At 38.5% G+C, this 24,558-nt stretch overlaps 2 protein-coding genes across 18 annotated transcripts in view; one reads left to right on the forward strand and one right to left on the reverse strand.

The window, feature by feature from the left end:
- Window positions 1–24,558, reverse strand: part of LOC100116395 (high affinity cGMP-specific 3',5'-cyclic phosphodiesterase 9A) — an 815,596-nt gene that overhangs the window by 318,364 nt on the left and 472,674 nt on the right. For all 16 annotated transcript variants that reach the window (XR_004228117.2, XM_032601371.1, XM_031933029.2 and 13 more), the window contains one exon: window positions 3,215–3,601. Coding sequence is in view for 15 of the 16 variants with exons in the window: in XM_032601371.1 (XP_032457262.1) it covers window positions 3,215–3,601 (387 nt within the window). In the remaining variant the exon portion in view is untranslated. The remainder of the gene's footprint in view (window positions 1–3,214; window positions 3,602–24,558) is intronic.
- Window positions 1–24,558, forward strand: part of LOC107982128 (probable serine/threonine-protein kinase tsuA) — a 183,762-nt gene that overhangs the window by 117,545 nt on the left and 41,659 nt on the right. The gene's annotated exons all lie outside the window — the stretch shown is intronic.

Here is a 24,558-nt window from a genome sequence, read left to right on the forward strand (position 1 = left end):
ATCAGAAAGGTTATGGTGGTATTGGCTCTTTTTTGGCTGGTATATTTCGACGTGTACTACCACTCTTGACACGTGGCGCCAAAGCTGTTGATAAGGAAGCACTGCGTTTAGGTATGAACATAATGTCTGACGTAACAATGAATAATATCCCCATCAAAGAGTCGTTTCGCAAGCGTATTAGAGAATCCGGTGAAACTCTCAAGAGGAAGGCTAAAGAAAAATAAGATAAGTTGATGGAGGGATCAGGATATAAACGTTTCGGTCAATCGTTTCAATTGCCAATCCTTGATGGACCTAGTAGCATCGTAAAACGTAATAAGACAATTACAAAAAAGTAAAGTTTCTAAAATTCGCACAAGAGTTAGAAGAGATAATTCGAAAAGCGCTAGAAAGCAGAAGAAGAAAAAGAAGAATAAGAGAAGACAAGAAAAAAATAATAAAAAAAGAAGATGAAGAAAAGGACAACGAGAGACATTTTTGATAACTGAAAAAAAGAAAAGATGGCATTTTTACATACCCACTCGTGTGAGTGTTTAGAACCAAAGTTGCTCTTATTTGAAATACCACCTACCCAAATGACAATCAAAGGTTTGCACTGGATGACCTACAAATCAATATCATAACTAACTGATTCACCTATTGAATTTGTGATACCAAGGAATGGCGAGGAATATATCGATCTCGCTCACACGAAGATCAGCCTTCGGGTAAAATTGAAAAGCAGTATAACGGAAGACGATGTAGCTGAAGCTTAAGTTGCAACTTTTAGATCTAATGTAACGAAAGTTGGTCCAGTTAATAATTTCATGCACTCTATGTTTAATCAAGTAGACGTATTTTTTAATCAAAAACCAGAATCACCATCGACTAACACCTACGCTTATAGAGCGTACATCGAAACTTTACTAAACTATGGACCTGCTGCTAAAACATCACATTTGACGAGTGTCTTGTGGTGTGATGACAAAGCCGGTCATATGAACAGCATTGATAATAATACCGGACTTGTGGAACGTCGAAAATTTTTATCAGCAACACGGACAATTGACTTGAAAGGCCAACTTCATTGCGACGTATTAAATCAAGAAAAACTGTTGTTAAACGGTGTTGAGGTGAGAGTGCGACTTGTAAAATCTCGAGATAGTTTTTGTTTGATGGATGTGCTTGGTTGTTTCTCTGTACACATCGAAGAAGCAAATTATTGGTTAGACGCGTCTAATGTAAGTTAATCCTAGTATATTATTGGCTCATGCTCAAGCACTTTCGAAGACAACTGCTAAATATCCTATCACAAGGGTAGAGGTTAAAGCTATAACGATGCACAGTGGAATTTATGGTGAAACTTTGGATAATATCATATTAGGACAACTGCCAAAGCAAATTATAATAGGATTTGTAAATAACAAAGCTTTTAATGGTGATCGAGGACTCAATCTTTTTAATTTTGAACGCTTCAATATGAATTTTTTATGTTTATATGTTGACGGCGTACAGATCCCATCGAAACCTTTACAACCAGATTTTGAATCAAATAAATTATACGTAGATGCGTATCACACAATATTCAGGTACGGGTATACATTTTCTTGAATGAAGGTAATCAAATCACGCGAGAATCATATCCTGGTGGGTATTGCCTATTCGCATTTAATTTAACACCCGATTTGTTTGCTAATGATAACACTCATTGGAATTTAATTAAGCACGACGAGCCCCAGCACTATGGCGATGTGTGGGTTCGCCATAGTGCTAGGATAACTACTACTAATATATCACGTAAGTCTAAAACATAAATGTCATCGGTCATTTGTAACTAAAAGATAAATTTTGACGTAAGTAAATATATTATTATATTTATGGTGTTATTTTATATAATCCCCATAACACTACGAGAAAGATAAGTATATGCTCCCAATTTCAGAAAATTGAGCTGGATGGGCTATTAGCAGTGTTTCATGAACCACTTTAACTCACAATCACTTGAACCTATGATGCAATAGTACCGTAATCATGTGTGACTCAGGTATGTCTCGATGCCATACATATATTGAGTCAGACCCGGAAAGAACAACGTGGACGTAGCAGATTACTGTTTCTTCGCGACGATGCCTGCGTGACCGCTTTCTCATCCTGACCAGCTGCCAAATGGGGTACCGAATCCCTGCATCGTAAATGTTTTTAGGGTGTTTGCCATGATAGCATGATTGCCGTTATCCAGAATCTCTGCCGGATCACGGAGTAACTTCGTTGCCTACTCGTCAGCCACGTTAGGGTGCCCTGAATTACAAACACTCGAAAAAACATAACCCATTGAGAAATATATAATAGCTTAGAACTCAGTGTAGTGGACGTGGATAAAGTTAATGGAAAAACAGTATTTTTTCTAATAGCGTCGTTTTGTGAAAATGATTAGCAACCTTCCGAAGCTAGTTGTTGCTGTCATTGCGGTCTATAAAATGTCAGCAGTAAGTTTACTTTCAACTGGCCTCATGATGTCGAGAGTCATCTCCGCAAAACGTCGTATTAAAAAAAACGCTATTATTTGATTAGATTTTTTATCATCCACCCAAAACTTGAGTGAATTCTCTCCTACAATATATTTATTACGATAAAGGAAGACATCAGAAATTCAATGAAAAGTTTTAAAATGCATGCATAATATTATGAGGTAATGGAGTACATGAAACTCTGCCGAACAGCCCATTTAGCACAATTTTCTAAAATAAGGGGCATACATGTATCTTTTTCCTTAAGTTATAGAAGTTATAAGTACGTATGAGTTGCTAGGAGGTTATGCGATTATAGGAATATGGGATTATGAGGTAGTAAGGTTCATGAAACACTTTCAATCAGACCATACAGTACAATTTTTCGACTCTTTTTCGTTGAGTTTAGGAGGTTATAGGGTTATGAAGTTATAAAAATAAGGGTATAAGCATCCCCTTAGCCCTGTATCTTTGGGGGATACGTGCTTACAGAGTTATGGCGTTTTTGAAGTTAACGTGTAAATTGATTAAGGATTTTAGGAGATATGGAGTTGCTGGGACTATATTTTAAAGTTATGAAAAATCCTTACGTGATTATATATATATATATATATATATATATATATATATATACATATAGATAAATACATAGAAAAGAGGCTTCTTCGTATGCACAAGTCCTGCTTTTCTTATTTATAAAAATTAAATGTTAATATATAAAAGCTTACCAAATTGATGTGAACTTTGCTTGAGTAATCAAAATCCGGAACAGCGTCAGTAAATTGTGCAAGAATCTCATTGTGTCTGGCCATATCTGTAGCAAGAATACAGCGTATAATGCCCTCTCTAACAATTCTGTAAGTTTCTGGCTGAAGAGAGGCAAGGATATTGCATTCAGGGGCCTCCAGAATATGAAACGCCACCGAGCAGTGGTGGTTTTCAAGAGGTGAGATATCGTTGTAACGCAGAGCTAATTCTGTACGTGCATTAATTTGATAAATGTTATTATAACCTGGATGATCAAGGTCGTGACATATACATGAAACTATCAGTACTAATACTTCGAGATCCCCGATCTTGGTTATTAAGTCTACTGCACACACCATTACATACATCTGAAACCAAATAGTAATATAATCACAATTATTTCAAATTAATATAAAATAATATAAAATAATCTTTTTTTGAAAAATGAAAAAATTAAAGTGATGTATATAATCTCTAAAAAAAATTGACTTTTATAAAAGTAAAAGGTTAGGCGAGTTGGATATATTCTGCAACAAAATTAACAGATAAAAAAGAACTACGATCTATCAAACAAAGTCAAGTATATTATATTTAATCATAATACACCATAAACTACGAAGCGCACCATCTAGACTTTGTCATCGGCCACCCTGTACACCTAGACGCCGTCCTCATATGATTTACTTTCCTAGACACCAAAAACTACGGAATGCACTACCTAGACCTCGTCATCGTTCACCCTGTACACCTAGACATCGCCCTCGAATAATGTTTACACCTAGATACCAAAAACTACAAAGCGCATTAACTAGACCTCGTTATCGGTAACCCTATACATCTAGACGCCGTCCTCATATGATTTTTACACCTAGACACCAAAAACCACGTTACGAAATGCCTACACCTCGTCACCAGCCACCTTGTACACCTAAACATTGCGTTCAAATGATTTGTACACCTAGACACTAAAAACAACGGGGCGAACTACCTAGATCTCATCATCGGCCACCCTGTTCACCTGGACACCTTCCTAGAATGATTTTTACAGCCAGACACAAAATGTCGCCAACTTCATGGTCTGAAGCCTTTTTAAACTCGTCTTCGTGGCGCTACCAAATAAAATGTAAAAATCGTTTTCTTGAAAATTGCGCGAGCGATCTATCTAATGAATAACTTTTGATGGTTAGGTTGTTTAGGAACACATGTAAACATGCGTGAATTTCTGTGAAAAAAAATTGACGACAGTGTTCGTATTCTATAATAAGAAAACAGAGGGATCTGCAAACTTTTGGACAATGAACTATCCAAAACTTTTATTAAATTGTGTATCAAAAATCGCCTCATACATTAGCAAGCAGATATATAGATATATTAAAACAATATTTTATTTATTGGACTTATAAATTTAGTTGGAGGAAGCTACGTGCCACTGAATTGGCAGCGGTTTTTATTTCAGATATATCATTCCCAATTAAATCTATCTTTTTATCGTTTAAAATTTGATTAAAATCATGAATAATTTTTTCAGATTCCAGTTTAACATTTTCTTTCGTGACTTTTAACGTTATCACATCATTTGCTTTTGTAGCATCAGCTACGTTACACAATTTATGATTTTCCAAATTAAATTGTCCATCTGCAGTAAGCTTGAAACCTTGACCTGGTGGACCGCGAACTGGGTCAGTACGGATCAGTTGTCATCCGAATGCATTGATACTCATTTTGATACTGAGTGATAGCTCTATTCTACACATTAATAAATATATTCAGCTTCACAGAGTTCTTCAATAATGGATTGCATTTAATTAATATGACTCTGATTTCCAGCTGCTGTTTCAGCAGTCAGCAATCTTAAACGATCAACAAGCTCATTTGGATCATCCCAATAAATGTAGTCCATATATGCGTTTTTACGAGCAATTTTATACGATATGGATGATAAGCCTTTACCTTTTTTAAGCTTGGCTTCCTTGATAGACTTGCTTATGTAATTAGTATACTTTTTACTGTCTTGCACACGTATAGCTTTATGTGGAAGATAATTTTTTTTATGTGCGTTAGTATCATTTAAAATTGCAGCATAATCTATCATATCCTCAGCCGCAATTAAACTTTGATCAGGATTTTTCATGAACAATAATTAAATGAGGCCAGGCCTCTTGTTATACTTTTTCTGACCCATTGTAATTAAATTATCATCTAAATCTATGAAACTATCACCGACTTTAAGTTTATCGTTACGCATTCTTCGTACACCATATACTGTATCTAAAGTTTGAAATTGACCATTTAACAATAAGCCTATGTACTCGTCTTCCATCTCATTTTTTTTCTTTTTAATAGTCTCTTCACGATCTTCTTCTTCAGACTCACTTAAAGCTGACTCAAACTTAGTATCATCTTCAGTATCAACTTCAATATCATCTTCAGTATCTTCTGCAAGATCATCTTTTTTCTCCACTTTTTCTATTTTAAATTTTTACTTTCTGTCAGTTTCTCCTTTAGGTATCCTTTTTTCTTTCATGTGATTAGTTGTCACACGTATCAACTTTTCCAGTGGTTTAACAATAGGCTTAACAGAATTATTTACTGCTTTCTCAAAATCTATTTTCTGACTTTTCAATAAAGTATGTTTTCGTTTTATAGCATTACGAGCCTTCTCTATATACTTCTCGCAGTACAGCAATCTGTTGATTAAAATCAGCCATCTTGTCACTTTCAAGTCTCACAGTCGAATACTAAACTTCTTCCGTGCGTTGTATATTTATTATAAATTTATCGAAACCTTTTTCGTAACGGCCAACATTAATTTTTGAACCTTTGTCAATTACAAGAAAGCCGTGATTTCTATTCCAACATGATGAACACAATCAAATCTTTAAATCTTTGATATGACATGTCTGTATTCACATGATCATTATATATATGTGTTTCTAATTGTTGATAATTGTTAGCATTGAAAAATGTTATCAAATCTACTGCAAAATTATTTATTCCTAGCAATGATTCACGTAGTTTAATCAGCTATAATAGTAGCTCGTAAACATATAAAAAATGCAGGTGGAAAAACAAATATCAATATTCCACGTGTACTACCTGTGCCTAAGATAGGTGGTTTTCTTCCAGCTCTAATTCCTATTTTTGCTGGCTTGAGTGCTGTAGGTTCACTTACTGGAGGAGCTGCAGGTATCGCTCAAGCTATTAATAAGGCAAATGCTGCGAAGCAGCAAATTAAACAACAAAAACGACATAATGAAAAATGAGAAATATTAGCACTTGGAAAGGGACTTTACTTAAAACCTCATAAAACAGGTTATGGCATCTGTCTGAAACAAAGTAAGCGGAACAGTATGCAACAAAAAAAAAAAAAACTTTATTGTCGTAATACGTTTACCACATCATCCATTGACTGACTATGATTTACTGAATATGCGCGCTTATTGAACATTCTAAATTTTCGAAAAATTTTCGAGTCTTCATGAAAAATGATTTACCTGTAAATAAAAGTCATTATCGAGAAACTGTAATTATAAATCTGGATAATAATTAGCGCGCCACACGCGGCCTCATGGGCACGGTGGCTTGTGCGCCTTGCATCGCTTCGCGTTTTGCGTGTAAGGCACGACCGCTAACGCTCGCGCTGCGCGCTCGCTAGATTCACTGACGCTTGCGCTTTGCGCGAGCGTCAGGCAGTCAATTAAAACTTTTGGGCCAGATAGGGCGTGTCACACCGAAATTGTTATTCAATTATATGTACCAAAAATCGTTTCTAACGTTATTGTTTATGTATAAGTGTTTTGAAAAAATGTTTGTTACGGTAAACAGTTGTGTTTTTAAAATATCTACAACAAATTTTATGATGAATATTGGTTTATTGCTATGAAAAAATGGATTTTGGCCTGTTAACTCGAAATAAAAGCATTTCCACGCTTAAGTATGAATAGAAAAAAGTTGTATTTCTTCGAGATCTACAACTTTTTTGTTTAACTTTTTTTTGTAGAATGCATAGAATTCGAGTTAGAGCTAAAAATCCGTTTTTAGCGATTTTTGGACGTGACCGCATTCTGCGTATACACGCAGGATCAAGCCCAAAATAAATTTGACACCTTACTATTATGAGAGGAGTTAGCACACAAATTTTTAGCCTGATTGATAAAAGTCTCTTAGAGATAATCGTGTAACACCAACATTTTTATTCAAAAAAAAACGCAAAAATTGAACAAATTGTGCCCGCATTTTTCAAAAACGTAGACGATCGGGATAAAAAAAATTAGTTTTTAGGTTTGTATAAGAGGAGACTCCTTCCGAAATTTCAGCCTGATTGGTCGAAAATTGCGTGAGCTATTGCCACACATTTTTCGATGACAAAACTATAAGGCACTTCCGTATCGCGGTCGTGCCTAAAAAAGGAGCTATTACTCACTGGGTAGCATATCATTAAAATGGTAATTATGTTTTTGATAAGGTGGTGGAAAATAAATACACTATTAAGTATTTATTAAGTGTAATTTAATATAATAAAACGTAAGACTAGATAATAATTATATTAAGCGTGATGCTACTACCGAGGACTCTATATAGTCTCTGACAACTCTCTTTCAAGCGAGCGCCCTGGAACTAGAGTTCCCTTTCCACTCTCTCTCACTCATACATCACGCGCTCACACGAACACCGCTGACTCGTGCACTAGCACAAATGTACTTATACTTAACAGTTTTCTACTTCGACAGTTTTGGTGACTTATAACCACCTGAAGATCTTATGAAGTACTTGAATGACTTTATATAAGAAGTGAATGGATCGATAAACTATCAGTATCTTACTTCCATTCAAAATGATTGAATCGCTAACTTTAAGCCTGTCAGGCACTTTGTCTATTCTGGAAACTCAATACTTTCCACCGATTGAACTCGATTCAGATAAAACGTACGTTCTCGCATTGGTTGAATTACTTACTTTTAACTCCATACCTAATGTGGACTTCAAAAGCAATAAATTTTATGTTGGACAAGAAATAATTGAATTACCAACTGGTAGCTATAAAATAGAAGATATTGAACGTACTCTGCAGGAAATTCTCATCCTGAAAATATCATGTTAAGTATTAAACCTAATAATAATACATTGGGAAGTGCCATTACATGTAGTCATGAAGTAGACTTTCGTTCCAAAGACTCGATAGCTCGACTACTAGGTTTCACTCTACGACTGCTGAAACCCTATATAACTAACAACTTTAACTTGCCTGTAGCCATTCTCAAAGTGAATGCCTTACAAATAGAGTGTAATATCACATCTGGAGCATACATTAATCAAAATCAAGTTCATACCATTTACGAGTTTTTCCCTGCAGTTCCACCAGATTATACAATAATTGAAGTTCCAAAACAAATTATATATTTACCGATAACAGTTAAAATTATTGATTACGTAGATCAAGATGGTGATTTGGTAAATCTACGCGGAGAAGTTATAATAATTCGTCTACATCTGAAGAAAGTCTAATAATGAGAATTGTTTTTAATACCAAGCTTAAAAAAAACCGCTGCCAATTCATTGACACGTAGCTTCCTCCAACGAAATTTATTGTTCCAATAAATAAAATATTGTTTTAAAATAGAGTATGTGAATGTTATTATAAATATTTCAAAGCTTAATTATTTTGCTGTAGAAGCAATTTTCTTATAGCAAAAGATATTTAATAATCAGAAAAATCCGATCAAAATCTCTCAAAATTGCGAAAAAGAAGAGATTGATGAAAGGATAACTCTGTAAAAATAAAGTTATCGTATTAAGAGAATAAGATTGTAATCTAAAAAAACTTACGTATAATTTTACTATAAAAAAACAAATATATATTGTGCCGTATAATTCTACTCTCAACTTTCTCCAAAATGGGTCAAAATAAAGTTTCATATACACCTCTAGTTGAAGATAAAAACGCTAGAAAAGTACAAGATGGCAAACAATGTAATACATATCGAGGCGAGCCTTGCTCTAAGCTTACTGATAAAAGCAAAGAATGAAAAAATTCTTTCAGCAAGTATTCCAGCAACACAAATTCTATGCCATTACTTCAAGGTTACAAGAAGTTCTGAGATAAAATTATACACGTCGTTACATATAATGTTTGTATTAGGTTATAATGTTTAATAAACACAAAATAATGTTATATTTTGCATACATATATTTATTATTCCTTTCTTTTATCTCTTTCTAATTCTTATGAGTGGATAATGTGGGAACAACCGTTTGTATAAAATGTAATAATAATGATGATATTTATTTTGATCAATGAAATATACACTACAACCATAATGATTGTGCTTTCATTATCCATTGTAGATTGAGAAGCATACATATCGACAGTAGCTGATTAGGCAGCAACAATTGAATCAGCATTTTGTAGTGCGAGATTTAATGTAGTCATATGTGAAATATTGTCGTTTAGATATATATTATGTTACTGTAGGATACAAATCTCGACACGGCGGTGCCATGTACAGTTTTTATATCGTATAGATAGAATAGCATAAAACGTTTGTAATATAATGTTGGTTTGAGTGTCGGCTCCCCTCCATACTCTCCGCACATCATACATTTCAACTTGCAGGGTAAACATAGAGCGCGCCTAACCGAGAGTAGAAGAGAGTATAGGTATAGCTATATTCAGCGTGCAGAGAACTCGGCACTATGTGCGCGCTATGGTGGTGAGAGTATATCTATATCTATATACTAAGCGCGCGTTGCACCCCACGACGATCTGCGGGGAGAAGAAAGTATAGATATTGTTATACGCGGAGAGCTCGACAGTAGTAAGTAAGCCGGTATGGGAAGACATAACAAATGACGTCATCACTGGCGCATCCTTATCTTATCAATGTAAACGAGTAATAAAGATAAGATAAGGTATCATGTTTATAAATAGGTAATTAAGATAAGAGTATCATGTTTATACCGTGTAAGTCAGATATCATGTTTACATAATAGGCCAGTCAAATTAGATTTTTTCGCTGCAAAAATTCCTGATAGCAATTTTATTGTTGGAAATGGTCAGGAACGGTATGTAGAACAATAATATCTGGAAGAAAGCCACCAATTTTGTACGCTAACTTTTTTATAAACAATTAAAGTTCGATTTCGGCACTTTTTTCACATTTTCCTCGGCGGTTCGAAAAGTATTGATTTTAGCGTAAAAAGTTTGAAGTAAAAGTTGTTTATTATTTAATTCTCTAAAAAAAAGTCAGCGAAAGCAACCCTCTAAGTCTATTAGTTTACTTGCAAATTGGAAAAAAATCACAGAATTTGTCAAAATCGAAATTTGTTATTAACTTTTGAAAAAATTACTTTATTTTATTGATAATTTAGGAAAATGTACTACTCTATAGTCCAAACTAGCATGCCAAATTTCAAGCTTCTATCAATTACAGTTTTTGTTAAATAGATATCTATATTTCGTAATTTTTTTTTCACAATACGATTTGGATGTGAAAAAATTATTTTGATTAGGCGCCGTAGCTTGTGATTAAAGTAAAAGAGTTATATTTCAATAAATTTTTTCGAAAACCACGAAATTTTAATTAGGAGCGCCCCTGGATGCTAATGTTTATAAAGTGCTTAATTAACTTTCCTCCCAGAGACAAGATTTAAGTCTGATCAAAATCGAATAAAGTCCATTAAAAAGCACTGTTTTTTATCTAATTTAAAAAAAAAGTCGTTTATTTACGAGCATTAGGAGCCAAGTTACGTTTTTTTTTTTTTATAGCAAGCTATTACTCCGTGAATAAAAAAGATATCGTTATGTTTTGTTGGAGTCTCCTGGGGTGGATGAACACGGAGGAATAACACTTGGTTTGTGTAGTAAAGAGCTTTATTGATGAAGAGTAGGTAGTCTCGAGCAGCGGAGCTGTTGTCACAACGGTGGTCGGCAGGAGAAAGAGTGCGGGAGAGTCCGAGCTCAAACGAGCGAGCGTACGTTTCACTGAAATGACGCCAGATGGCAGCAGATGGCGCAGTGAACCTGCTTTGAATCAGGCGGCACGAAGACTCGCCAACACTCCCTCCCTTCGGGTCGCTTGATCTTCCGATTAAACTTCTAGAATGTTGATCTTCTGATTAAATTTGTACTTCTGAAATCTTATTCTTCTAATTGAATCTCCCTTTCAGCATCTCCTTGGTTTCCTAAATCTGAAACATAGTTAAATTTTGTGTTCGTCTGATTTATAGAATACTCTGAAATTTATTGTTAAGTGTGGGTTTATGTGTTGAGTATTTTGTCTCTGAGATATTTATGGTTTTCATTAGGCAAAGGTTTTGTCATAATATATGCCGTGTTTTCTATAGTTGATATCCATCTGACTTTGATTTTTCCTTCTAAGTCACATTGTTTAATGTAGTCTCCGTGTGTATTAGCCATGTGACTTTTACTTCCTGTCTTTTCTCTATTTTGCAGCTTTCTCTGAATTGTTTCTAGTTCATCGTCAAAATTTTTCTTTTTGTGATTTCCTTCAATCTGTGTGCAATCTCCTGAGTTTGAATGCAGAAAAGCCATAATGTTGATGTTGTTTATCTAAAAATATCAGAGACACTGCGTTTCCTCTTCTTTCTATTTACTTTCTTTTTTTTCTTCTAACTTTACTCTTACTGACACGTCTTTTCTTCACACTACCGCTAGTGCTACTGCATCCAGTTATACGACTCTTACGCGACTGACGTTTTCGCTTCTTACCACGTCGCTTATATCCAGACCCCTTCATTATTTCAGCTATTTTATCTGCGGCCTTATGTTTAAGATTTCGACCAGGCTCTCGTGCACGCGTATTAACAGCTTATTTAAAACTGAGACCGTGATTATCCACATCATCTAATACATTTATTCCTGCTTTAATAGCTTCTTTACCTACAGCTTTGGCACCACTAGTGAGATATGGTAAGACTCTTCGAAATGGCCTATACCACCGTGTCCTCGCTGATAGCTTGATCCTGCAAACACTCGTCGTACACCTTCTCTACCTACCCCAGCACCAATTTGATCGGAATAATATTCTACGTAGTAACTAATTTTTGTTTATCATGCTCTACTGACGGCGTTTAAAGTGAAGTGTAACTGTCAACGTCCCGTACTCGAATGGTATATGATTACCATGCTGATCTCTTATATCTATTGTAACATTTTGAAACGTGTTATTCAGCAGTGGTATGTAATTAGGAGGTGCAAATTGTTTGACCATAGTTACACCCAGTTTATACTTGGAATTATCCAATACCACTATACGTAAAAGTGATGCTTGAATATCACCGACTGTGTATGGAATGCAAATATCAGAGTAGACAAAAAATTGATCTGATATAGCTCTTGCTAAACAAGCAGGTCTGTTCCCTATGATTGTTGTATATCGTGACTCTGGTGACTGTGGTTTCAAGGTTATAAAATCTTCTAGCCTATACTTTTCATTCTCAAAGCCAAATATACGTTTAACTTTTTCGCTAAAACTATAGTAATGAGCTTCCTTACATTCGCATATTTTTCGTAGGTTGTAGTAGCCTCTTTTCCTTTTTGCTGGCGCGATAAGTAGATGTCCGTGAAGTTCAGGTACATTATTTATAGCCTCTGCTAGATCTTTTAGGCTGTCGTAGACACCAGGTGGAAAAGAAGTATCGCTGTACTCTAAATTTACAAATTCATGCGTGTGTTCTGTCGCACTTCTTTTCTTCTGCTTTGTCTTATACTTCTGCTTATCATCGTTATCATTAGCTGCTGTTGATGTTGTTGTTGTTGTTGTTGTACTACCGCCACTAGTAGTTTTGGTAAATATTATTTCGCATTCATCTTTTTGAATATGCACCATAGTGCATGGTATATGTATTTCGGTCAGAGCAACACTCCAGTTCCCAGATAGCCGGACTTTATGAGATAGTTGAGTGTTAAAGCAAGACGTAGTGTTATCTGGAAAATATTTCATACTACTGTTGCTTGGTAGTACCAGATAAAATTCTTGGCTAGACATGTTTCATATTTCTACGATATCGTTTGCTTTAATCCACGAGTTAAATTTATCTGGATAACTAATCCACTTCACAAATAATTTCTTATTTACTCCTCGACCTTTAGTCTTAATTACTCGTTCAATTTTAAATTCTTTATTGTTTGCTACACGATCATCACCGACACGTACGAGTTCTTCTGGATAAAAAAATCCATCAATTATTTCTCCATCTAGATCAACGAGTTCGTAGGTATAAAGATTCTGTCGACGTGAAACTCTATGTACTCTAAAGATCTCTTCGCTGTAGTTCTTCTCGTATCCTTTGTCGAAGGTACCTTTTGCTGGACTGATGCGAACGTGCTCACCTACTCTATATATACCTACTCTAGACTTTTTACGCTCACTTAGTGCTCTTTTCTGTAAATTTTTTCTAGCCTCATCGGCGTTTCGCATATTCACTTTGACAGGAATCATTTTTATACCACTGTGCAGTGTGTGATTGTAGGCATAAACAATATTTTGAATAACGTCAGGATTACGTGCAACTCGAAAATTTATATCATACTGTTTTAAATATTTTTGAAATTCCGAACCAACAAACTCTTTACCTTTATCTGTTTGTACAAGTACAGGGGAGCGACCATTAGCTCTTTTTAGGATTTTATCAAAAGCACTTACGACGCTCTTGACACTTTTGTCATAAAGCGGCTCGACCCAAGCGTATTTACTAAGATTATCTATTACAACAAGAAGATATGCAAAGTTATCGTTGTAAGTTTTGAGAGCCTGCATGTCACACAAATCCATCTCCCAACAATCATCCACATTACTGACATTGTACATGAGTCTAGGAAATTTTCTCCTAATAGGACGATGGAGCGTGTATGCATCCTGATTGATTAACCAAATTTTAACGTTATTCTTATTTTTTTTTTTGCTTATTAATACGAATGAGGTTATGTGCACCTGCATAGCCAGACTCGTGTTTAGTGTTAAAATATTGATTTTCATAAGACATTCTTAAATATTATTGCTTAGCCACCTATCGCCTGATTTTCGTGGTAAGGATTTTTTTTTGTTCAAACGTTCGCTGTAACGTTTTGAAGCAGCAAGTCTTGTACCTTGCTCCAAAGTCTGAACGCTCTGCGAAATATCTCTTTTACTTGAGGGAATTTTCTTCAAAGCACGTTTGAAATATTCACTAATTGACAATATTATGGGATTACTTATGAATTTAGACGGTGTGTCAAACGATGCTATAAAATTAGCAATTTGAAATCTTCCAGTAGGTTCTTCATCTGTTGCCTTGCTCTGAACAGCATCATCCACCAAATCTATAATATTTGACTGAGGTATAACTTTACCGTCGATGCTGACTGTACCCGAATTATCCCATTTGATACGATGAGGTACAGTTGATTTCCAATGTTTAAGCAATAAACGAGCTTTCCTCACAGAACCCTTATATAAAAGTTCTTGAGGTTCTAAAGTTTTAAAATGAAGATACCTTCTTAAAATTTGTAAATACTTTTGACATTTTTCTATCTCATCTGTAATACTTTTTGAAAAAAGTATATCATGCATATCAGCATCGAGACGTGATAAGTTATCACCTTTTGTCTGCACACTCGGCTGTTCCAAACCATTACTTGATTCATCTGGCTGATGTTGTTGTTGTTGATTTTTCATTACACGGTCATATGCTTCCTCCGGTAAGATAATCATTTTACGTGCATGCTCCATACTTAACTTTTAGAACTACCGAATAGCTTTGACACTAGTACGCCAATTATAGGTGCAAGTAACATAGGTAAAAAAGCACCACCGTCTTGAATAATCACCCGTCTCTTTTTCTTCCACTCTTTCTCATTATTATTATTATTACCACTGCTCTTCTTCAATAATTTTTTATGCAAAATGTTTTTATGTTTCTTTAACTTTGATTTGTGAGAATTTTTAATTTTACAACACCTTGTAACACATTTAACGCACACTCACATATATCACTTTTGATAAGTTTCTTGTCTGCTGAGCGAATTAAGGCTAAACGTTGCTGTCCGTCAGCGTGACAAAGAGCATTCAGTATTACTACACACTTTTTTGTAAAATGTTTAGGTAGACAGCCGCACTCTGTATTGTCAGCATCAGCAGCAACAGCATCAGCACCAGCACCACGATGTCTTCTCCCTATTCCCCTTCTAACTTTTTCCTTGTTTTTCTGCTTTGATGCTTACCCCGCCATCGTTCTCCTCAGACTGATGTTTCAGCTTTACTATGTTCTACTTTTATCGAAACTTGTTTTCGGTACATACACGTAACGCAACCTATCATCGGGAAATATACAGGTTCTGAATCGAAATTTTTCGCTAGTGGACTGTTTTAAATCTAGCAGAAGATATCCATGAGCAGCTGATGTGCTGTCAAGATATGCTTCTTGCAAAAATTTTGGATCTTCAGGATATACTTGACGTGCAAGATACTGAATTTGCTAACGATCTCGTGGATTTTTAAAAATAACGAGATAATTAGCGTTCAATGAAATATCACGCTGTCCAGCTCCTTTGTGAAAAAGATTTTGTGTAATAAAAATTACGCTTAAATTTTTGTGATGACTACCCTTTGTAAATAGATCGAGAATAACATTGTTCGAAGCTTCTATAATTTTTTCCTATCATTATCGTTTAAATAGTTTGAACAATTTTCTTTTTGCTGTTTATACTACCTCCTGGTATAAAGTCTGTTTCGTACGTAGATGCTGTTCTGCTATCTCTGACAATAAATAAATTAAGAATAAACTTGCCAATGATTGGGAGGGCCTTGACGACCACCCCGCATGGGACACCGTCAATACCCCTCGCTTGCAAGGAAAAGTGTGAAATAGCAAGGATAACGTCGCTCATATTGACTGGACTGAAGGTGAAGCCTTCCTCACTTGCAAGTAAAATAGTGTCTATTGCATTCTCTGTGTTTTCGAGCGGTGAAGCCGATATTTCCGCGAAGTGCTCATTCAGCTCACTCGGCGTGAAACCGAAAAACTCCTCCTCATTACGCCCAGGCAGGAGGCCGAGATGACGCATAACCTTCCAAATATTTCTGTTGTCATCAAGAGCGTCCGAGAGTTTTTGTCGAAGGAAGGATTCACGCTCTTGAGCAGAACCCATGTCGGCCTCATTGGTGAGTCGAAGAACTTCATCGAAAAGCTCCGCTCTCCCATACGTTTATAGCACCTAAGTGTTGCATTGCGTTTATCGATGAGAATCCTCAACTCTGGTCCAGACCAAGGAGCATATTTTTTGCGCGGGTAAACCGTTTTAACGGCGCCAATTCATCAATCGCTAGTTTTAGATTATTGTTAAGGGCACTGAAAGCACCCTCCAGATCGGTTTCAATGGAATTGATGGCTGTCCAGTTGCAACAAGACAAGAGGTCGACAAGAGTAAATGTATCAATGCTTTTGTAGTCACGGTAAGAAAAAGTCTCTTTTACTGGAGTGGGAGACGAGATGTCGAGCGAGACATCTATGACAAAATGCTTGCCGAAACTAGGCAGTCACTCATTCCTAGAGTCTAGGATCGTGTCGTTTTCGTCGGTCATGATTAGGTCAATCCAAGTGTGAGAAGATGAGGTATGATGCTGGATTATCTGAAGAGATAACTTCTCAGATAGACGCTTGATGGTGGCAGAGTCATCTGAACCATATAGCAGGTCTGAGTTAAGATTACCCATTATGATTTTATGACTGAAATCGCCGCATAGGTCCCGCAGGACACTAAAAAAGTCCGAGTCCTTCTGCATCGGAATTTTTGGAGGTCTGTAGATAACTTTGAGCAACACTGGAGGTGAGTCGCCCCTTTGTACGCTACAGAAAGGTACTCTGGAATTCCAGGTTTACCTATACCCAAGGTGTCAGATGAGGTAAGCTTTTTAATTTTCAATCCGTTGCGCACAAATAGGGCGACACCACCTCCATTGACATTACGGTCCTGCCTGATGATAGTATATCCCGCGACGCTAACGAGGCTGTCATAAAAATTTTCGGACCATCCCAATGCGAGCCCTATTTGAGTTCACATTAAGAAAGCCCGCCCTTACCCGTTTTTACTGCTTAATAATGATGTAAAGAATCCCTAGTTAAAATGGCAGAATTAAACCTTGTGACGTCACTTTGCATAAATATTTTGCAACTTGCAGCACTTATGCCGCCATTTTGTTCTCCACCTCGGCTTCTGCCAATTTTTTTCCGAGTTTCTCTTGTTTCAAGGAATTTTTGTGTAGATTTTTAAGCTTGTACCACATGAAGACCGTGGTTCGCAAAATTTACCTGTTTTGTTGCACGCCCACGCATATATACCCCGTTAGGACTTCTGCCGAGAACAGGCTTAAACCTTATCACGACCGTTTTTAGATAACCAGCTCTTGGACTATCAACTCTTCCTATGACAGACCAACAACCAATAAAATTTAATGAAAACAATATAGATCTAAGTGCATGAAACTGTGGAATGACACTTAAAGAGTGGTTCAAACTAAACTAGTGCGCCACACTTGGCCTTACGGCCGCGGTAGCTTGCCGCCTTGCATCGCCTCGCTTCGCGGCTTGGGTGTAAGGCACGACCGCTGACGCTCGCACTGCGCGCTCGCCTTGATATTGCATTATAGGCAACTAATTAAAGCTTTTTGGCCAGATAGGGCGTGTTACACCGAAATTGTTATTCAATTGTATGTACCAAAAATCGTTTCTAGGGTTTTTGTTTATGTAAAAGCGTTTTGAAAAATGTTTGTCGTAGTAAAAAGTTGTGTTTTTAAAATATCTACAACTTTTATATTTAAGGTTTTTATGTAAAATGTATAGCCTCAAAGCTTTATGATAAATACTGGTTAATTGCTATAAAAAAATCGATTTTGGCCTGTTAACTCAAATTAAAAGCATTTTCACGCGTCGATAGAAAAAAGTTGTTTTTTTCTCAAGATCTAAAACTTTTTAATTTAACTATTTTTTGTAGAATGCATGGAATTCGACTTAGAGCCAAAAAACCGTTTTTAGCGGTTTTTGGACGTGACCGCATTCCGCGTATACATGCAGGATCAAGCCCAAAATAAATTTAGCACCTAACTATTACGGAAGGAGTTCGCACACAAATTGTTAGCTCGATTGAGAAAAGTCTCGTAGAGACAGTCGTGTAACACTAACATTTTTATTCAAAAAACACGCAAAAATTTAACAAATTGTGCCCGCGATTTAAAAAAACGTAGACGATCGGGATAAAAGAATTAGTTTTTAGGTTTGTGCGAGAGGAGACTTCTTCCAAAATTTCAGCCCGATTGGTCGAATATTGCGTGGGATATCGCGTCTCACACATTTTTCGATGACAAAACTATAAGGCACTTCCATGTCGCGGTCGTGCCAAATAAAACAGATGATTATGCCAAAAATATTGGTTTGTCTCTATCGGTCTTTCTGAAGCAAGTTGTGTGATGAGAAAGGAGAGAAAGTACTTTAATACATTTTCTCTTTTCTTCTCAACGTTTCGACGGACAATGCCGCCCTCATCAGGAGAGTGATGTGAAAAAATTTTATTAAAAACTTGTTGTATAACAATATATGTACAGTGTGAAGAATAAAACTTACAATTATGAAGAAGATCGGTTCAAAGTTTTGTCGAGAAGGCGCTTTCCCGCGGGGAGAACGTAGGTGAACAGTGTTTTACTCTCAGCTGTTCGATTCGGATTCGCGCGAGTCGAGATTTTCGTCGTGTTTATATAGCGCGGAGCAATGAGAAGAGAGTCGAGCGGCCGTGTTGACAATTTCTACCGCTATTGATGTCAGAGCCTGGCTTATGTTTGTTTTGTTTTCAGCTGGTGTATAAGGTGTGTGTATACTGTATTTAAATTTTGAGTGTCTTCCTTCTTTTTAATACCGTTTTCTTGTAGGTGTATGTGTAGCATTTCGGAAACTAGTCTGTTATTTAAATTGATTTCTCTCTCTTTAATGTGGTAGTTTTTAAAGTTGAAAGTGTGATTCAGATTGTTGACGTGATCGGAGATTACAGTATTAAACGCAATATTATAAGCCTACCCTATATTCAAGGTTTTTACGAGCAGACCAGTCATACTGAGGCGCACTAGGGGGAATACGCGTCCAGCTTGGTTCCATCGTCGGCAAGGACAGCGCCAACCTTCTTGTAGAAGTCTGAAGCACGCTGGAACATACTCCTTAGCTCCTTATCTGCTCCTTGGAAGTTGGTGCCGTTGTCGCTGTAAAGATTTTGGCAAATGCCTCGACGTTCCACAAACCTACGATACGCACAGATAAACGACGCTGAAGTCAGGTCACCAACAAACTCCAGATGGATAGCACGAGTAGCGAAACATACGAACAATGCGATGTAGCCCTTGAAGGAACAATTTCCACGACCCTTTGACATCCGAATTTGGAAGGGACCCGCGTAATCGAGTCCAGAATGAGAGAAAGCCCTACTACTTGTCACTCTATTAGCAGGAAGCTCACCCATGAGTTGTTGAGCCGAGTGAGGCTTAACCCGCTGACAAGGTACGCATGCGCGAATCGTCGATTTTACAATCCGATTTCTACCCAGAATCCAAACCTGAGGCATTAGAATGCTCGACGTCAAGGTGAGACCGCCGTGAAGGCACTGATGGTGAGCGTGTCGGACAAACAACAAGCTAAGAGCAGAATTTTGCGGCAAGATCGGAGGGTGTTTTCGATCGAAAGAGAGACCGGAGTGAGCCAATCGACCTCCTACACGCAAGAGTCCATCTTCTTCGCCCAAAAATGGGTTTAATATGCTGAGTCGATTGCACTTCGTCAGTCTCTTTCCCGATTTTAACAACTTAATTTCCTCAGCAAACGCCCCTGCTTGAGCCAGATGACTGCCACTCGAGCTGCAGAAAGCTCAGCAGTGGTCAGAAAAGGAGACGAAGCGCTCTCTGACTGCGTTCCTCTAATCCGAATTCGATCGAGAGCACGTCTGCAAAACGCCACAATCCGAACGAGCCTAGTCAAAGACGAAAATCGAGTAAGAATCTCGGATTCCTCGAATGTTGGACGAGCCTGATTAACTCGAACCGGCTCAGCAGGCCGAGGCCACTCAGTTGGAGACAGTGTTAGCCACGCCGGGCCCTGCCACCAAAGAACACAGTTACCCAACTCTCCCGGCTGAACTCCTCGCGTCGCCAAGTCAGCCGGATTCTCCTTTGTCGGAACGTGAGCTCACGTTGCCGACGGCAACTCAGTTTGGATCAACGATACACGATTAGCAACGAAGGTCTTCCAGTGACACGGATGCTTACGAAGTCACGTAAGCACGATCTGACTATCGGACCAAGCGAATATTGGTAACCCTCGTAGAAACTCCAGCTTTGTCACGTGCAGGATGTGCTTGACCAGAAGAGCTGCACCACACAACTCCAAATTGGGAATGCTCACCGTTTTCACCGGAGCTACCTTTGACTTAGCCGCTAATAACGAAACCCGAAAACGTCCATTACCCTCGTCGATTCGCAGATACACCACAGCAGCATACGCTCGAGAAGAAGCATCCGAAAACCCATGGATCTGTTAAGAGCAATTCGCCGTACCACCTAAACAACGCTCGATGGACAAAGATGGCAATGCGGATAAACCCTTGCAATCATACCAGCGCTCACGAATCTCAGCTGGTAAGGGTGAATCCCAATCCCACTTCAGAATCCACATATCCTGCATCAAAATCTTCGCCATGACTGTGAATGGAGCGAGCCAAGCTAACGGGTCGAATAAACGAGCGATGTTCGAGAGGACAGACCTTTTCGTATAAGCTGCAGCCACGTACTCGAGGTTAACAGCGTTGAACTTGAAATTATCCTGCGATGGAACCCAGTGATCATCAGCCCCTGCGAAGGTATCGTCAACGTACGTCTCCGATTCTAGACAACGAGCCCCAAGAGGAAACCGATGACCTTCATCCTTAACTAACTGAGACAGAGTGCGAATCGCTAAATAAGGAACACAAGTCGTCCCATAGGTGACCGTAGTCAGACGAAAATCGACTGATAGTCATGATGCTCTGGTTCTACGTGAATCTGCCAAAACTGCCAAAATCTGATTATATCGGCAGTAAATACGAAGCGATACCTACGCCAATTTAAAAGAATCAAAGAGAGATCACTCTGCAATGGAGGTCATGTCAACAAAAACGCATTGAGCGAGTGTCCGTCCTTCGTACGCCGAGAAGCATCGAACACAATTCTCAACTTCCATATCAACAGAAGCATTTGCACGACTGGGTGGTGAGGCAGATACCAGGCGTCAGCCTTGTAGACTTACGACGGTGGAACGCGCGTCATGTGCCCTAACTTCTCGTACATTTCCATGAATTCGCGATACGAATTGGCAATCCTCGAATCACGTGAAAACCGATGATGCAAATTCGAGAGAGAACCAAGAGCCATACGTCGAATTTCTGCTCCCACTGACGGAAGATCAGGCTTCAACGGCAGCTTCATCACGTACCGCCCCTGTGCATCTCTACGATGAGTGTCCTGGAAGATTCTCTCGCATCTCTCATCCACCGGCTTTATCTTAAAAGATGGCTCGACAAAAACTCCTCGAGAGTCCAAAACCGCTGCAGCAAATTCTCCAAGTCATCCTGAGGAGCGCAGTGAAACGCCTGAACTGGAGCTTGGGTAGCAGCACCTGCCGCCCGCCGTGTCATCCCTGAGTCCATCGGCCCGGAAACGATCCAACGGTGTTCTGAGCGACAAGCTGCGAAGTTGAGGATTTTTTAACCCCAGAGCGAAGCAACTGACCATAAAGATCAGCACCCAAAATCATGTCGATCTTCTTTGAGATCGCAAACTCCGAATCAGCTAAAGTGACGCCTAAAAACTGCTCTCTCGCCAACTTCTCACTAACTTCATAAGAAGGAAGAAGCGACGTAAGCTTAGGGAGAACTAGCATCTCAGTTTCAACCTGGAATCCTGGATCTGTCACTGAACGAAGAGTGAGTGGAACGAGCGACCGAGCAGTGCCAGCTGCACTAGCTCCCAGGCCAGACAGTGGCACACGTGTGTACGTCGCTTAGGCAGTCCAAGAAACTGCACAATGGCTTCGGACACAAACGACGCTTCTGAGCCTTGATCTAAAAGCGCCCGCCTCAGCGTCATCTCTGGCGACGATCTTCGAGTGAGTCCTCCGAGCCTCATCCCAGACCTCCCTCAAAGCGTCGACTCGAGCCTGGAGGATGTTTTTGTTGAGCGACGCAGGGGGCTTAGCGAACAAACGACTACGCAAGCCACTGATTTCTGTCAAACGTCTTGCCTGCGAAGCTACCAACTTCCTCAGCGGTGGAGCCATGGTAGACTGGTCTTGAAATACTCAAACGAGAGAACAAAATCAAATTTCGAACAAGAAAAGAAAACACCGAAATATAATCGACAAACGAACTCGAGAGGAATTATCAATGCAACAATGAGAGTGAAATTCGCAATAATAATTGAGAATGCGCTGTATGAGTGTGCTACTCACGACTCGATTCCCAGAATCGCTGTGTTTACGCCGCAAGTCTACGGCGCGAAGCTGAAACGCGAAAATAACGCACGAGGCCGTAGCCCGCTCGCCGACAATGGCCGATTCTGCGAACTGCCGACTCGCTCGCTTACAAGTTCGCTTTGAAATTATTGATTTTAAACACCCAAACAATCACTCATTCCTCACCCGGGGCACCATGAACAAAAGCTAACGAGTTCAAATTATATATATATATATATATATATTAAATTAAAATGGTGGAATGATTGAGGTAAGTTTGGGTGAATAAATCAACGCAAAACACAATGAATTTCGCGGGAGAAAAAAGACGACTTGCCGCGGCGTAAAAACTCTCACGGAGTAGAGAGAAAAGCCGGGACAAGCCTATAGCTTTATTTTAGAAATAAGGAAATTATACAAAGAAAAGTGACTCTAGGATAGACTAAACAAATAGAGAGAAACGCAATTACAATGTACGCTTATACAAAAAAAGAGAAACTCCAGCGTGCGAAAGGTACCTCGCGGCGATAGAATTAAGCTACTTGCGTTTCTTTCTCTGTTGTTGTCTATAGTAGAGCTCTCCTACCTTATTCGCAGAACGAGACGTGGACGGCGCGACGTAAAGTCCTGGCCGCACGTTGGTGGGGTGCACCTTCCTCGGTCGCAGGACGCCTCGACGTCTCGAGGGAACCAATCCTGGACCACGGGCAGGCCTTTTCAGCCCTGCCGCGTAGGTAGCAATCGCCGGGTGGAGATCGACACGGCGAGGAAGCTCACACGTGCTCGAAATCCCAACACTCGAAGAATTCACACAATCCGCACACCACACGCAAAATGCACACACTACGCAACGCACGGTGATACAATAAAGAGTGTCGATCGTCCTGAAAAGTACGATGATGACGACTCTATTCGCACGCAATTTACAAAGAGGCTTTTGCAATTGCAAGTACAAAAGCGCAAAATGTCAACTGATTACTCGAGAGGAGCTGTCAGAACTGAACTGCACGTTCTCCCTCGCGCTGGAGCCCGCGCAAAACGGGAGAGGCCCACATCAGCGCGCGCATGCGCTCGACCGCTCTCGCTGCAGCGCTCGCCGCGCTACGGCGCGAAATTCAAAATTCACCCTCCCGCTCTTACATAACTCGAACACAATCCCTCGGTGCAGCGGAGAACTCTCGGAAATATGATTTAAATTACTTTCAGTTTGTTTTTGTGTGTATATTTATGTATAAACACACCCAAACACACATATATACATATATCTTAAAGCAAAAGTGTTTTTTCCCTAGGGGCGAAAGTAGGTAGCACTTTCACCTTCTAAATTTCCAAAATTTTTAGATTTTCAAAATTTTCAAAATTCTTTAGATTTTCAAAATTTTGTAAATTTTCGAAATTCTTTAGATTTTAAAAATTTTTTAAATTTTTGAAACTGAAAATTTTCAAAATTCTGCTTTTTGAGGCAGGCTGATAAGAGCGCTATCGATGTCCTGATTATAAAAAGCACGGTACACAACTAGGGGCGAAAGTTGGCTTTTTCAAAGATATTTAGATCTGGTCGATATTCTTTTCGTAATATATTATACTCAAGAATAGCTGTCACGTCTGCAGTACAACACGATGTATCAAAGTTAATAAGATGCAAACCACCTAAAGTAGTTACTCTTGAAGCTGCAACGTACGTTTGACCATTACTAAATACATTGTTTCCTGCTTCAACGACAGCATTTTTCAAGCCTAACCCTTGAATTTTATAAATTGTTATTCCATAACTATTACTAATTGGAAATTGTTCTCGAGTAATAGATAT

This window comes from Nasonia vitripennis (genome assembly GCF_009193385.2).
Source record: "Nasonia vitripennis strain AsymCx chromosome 1 unlocalized genomic scaffold, Nvit_psr_1.1 chr1_random0009, whole genome shotgun sequence".
In the NCBI taxonomy this organism is placed as follows: Eukaryota; Metazoa; Arthropoda; class Insecta; order Hymenoptera; family Pteromalidae; genus Nasonia; species Nasonia vitripennis.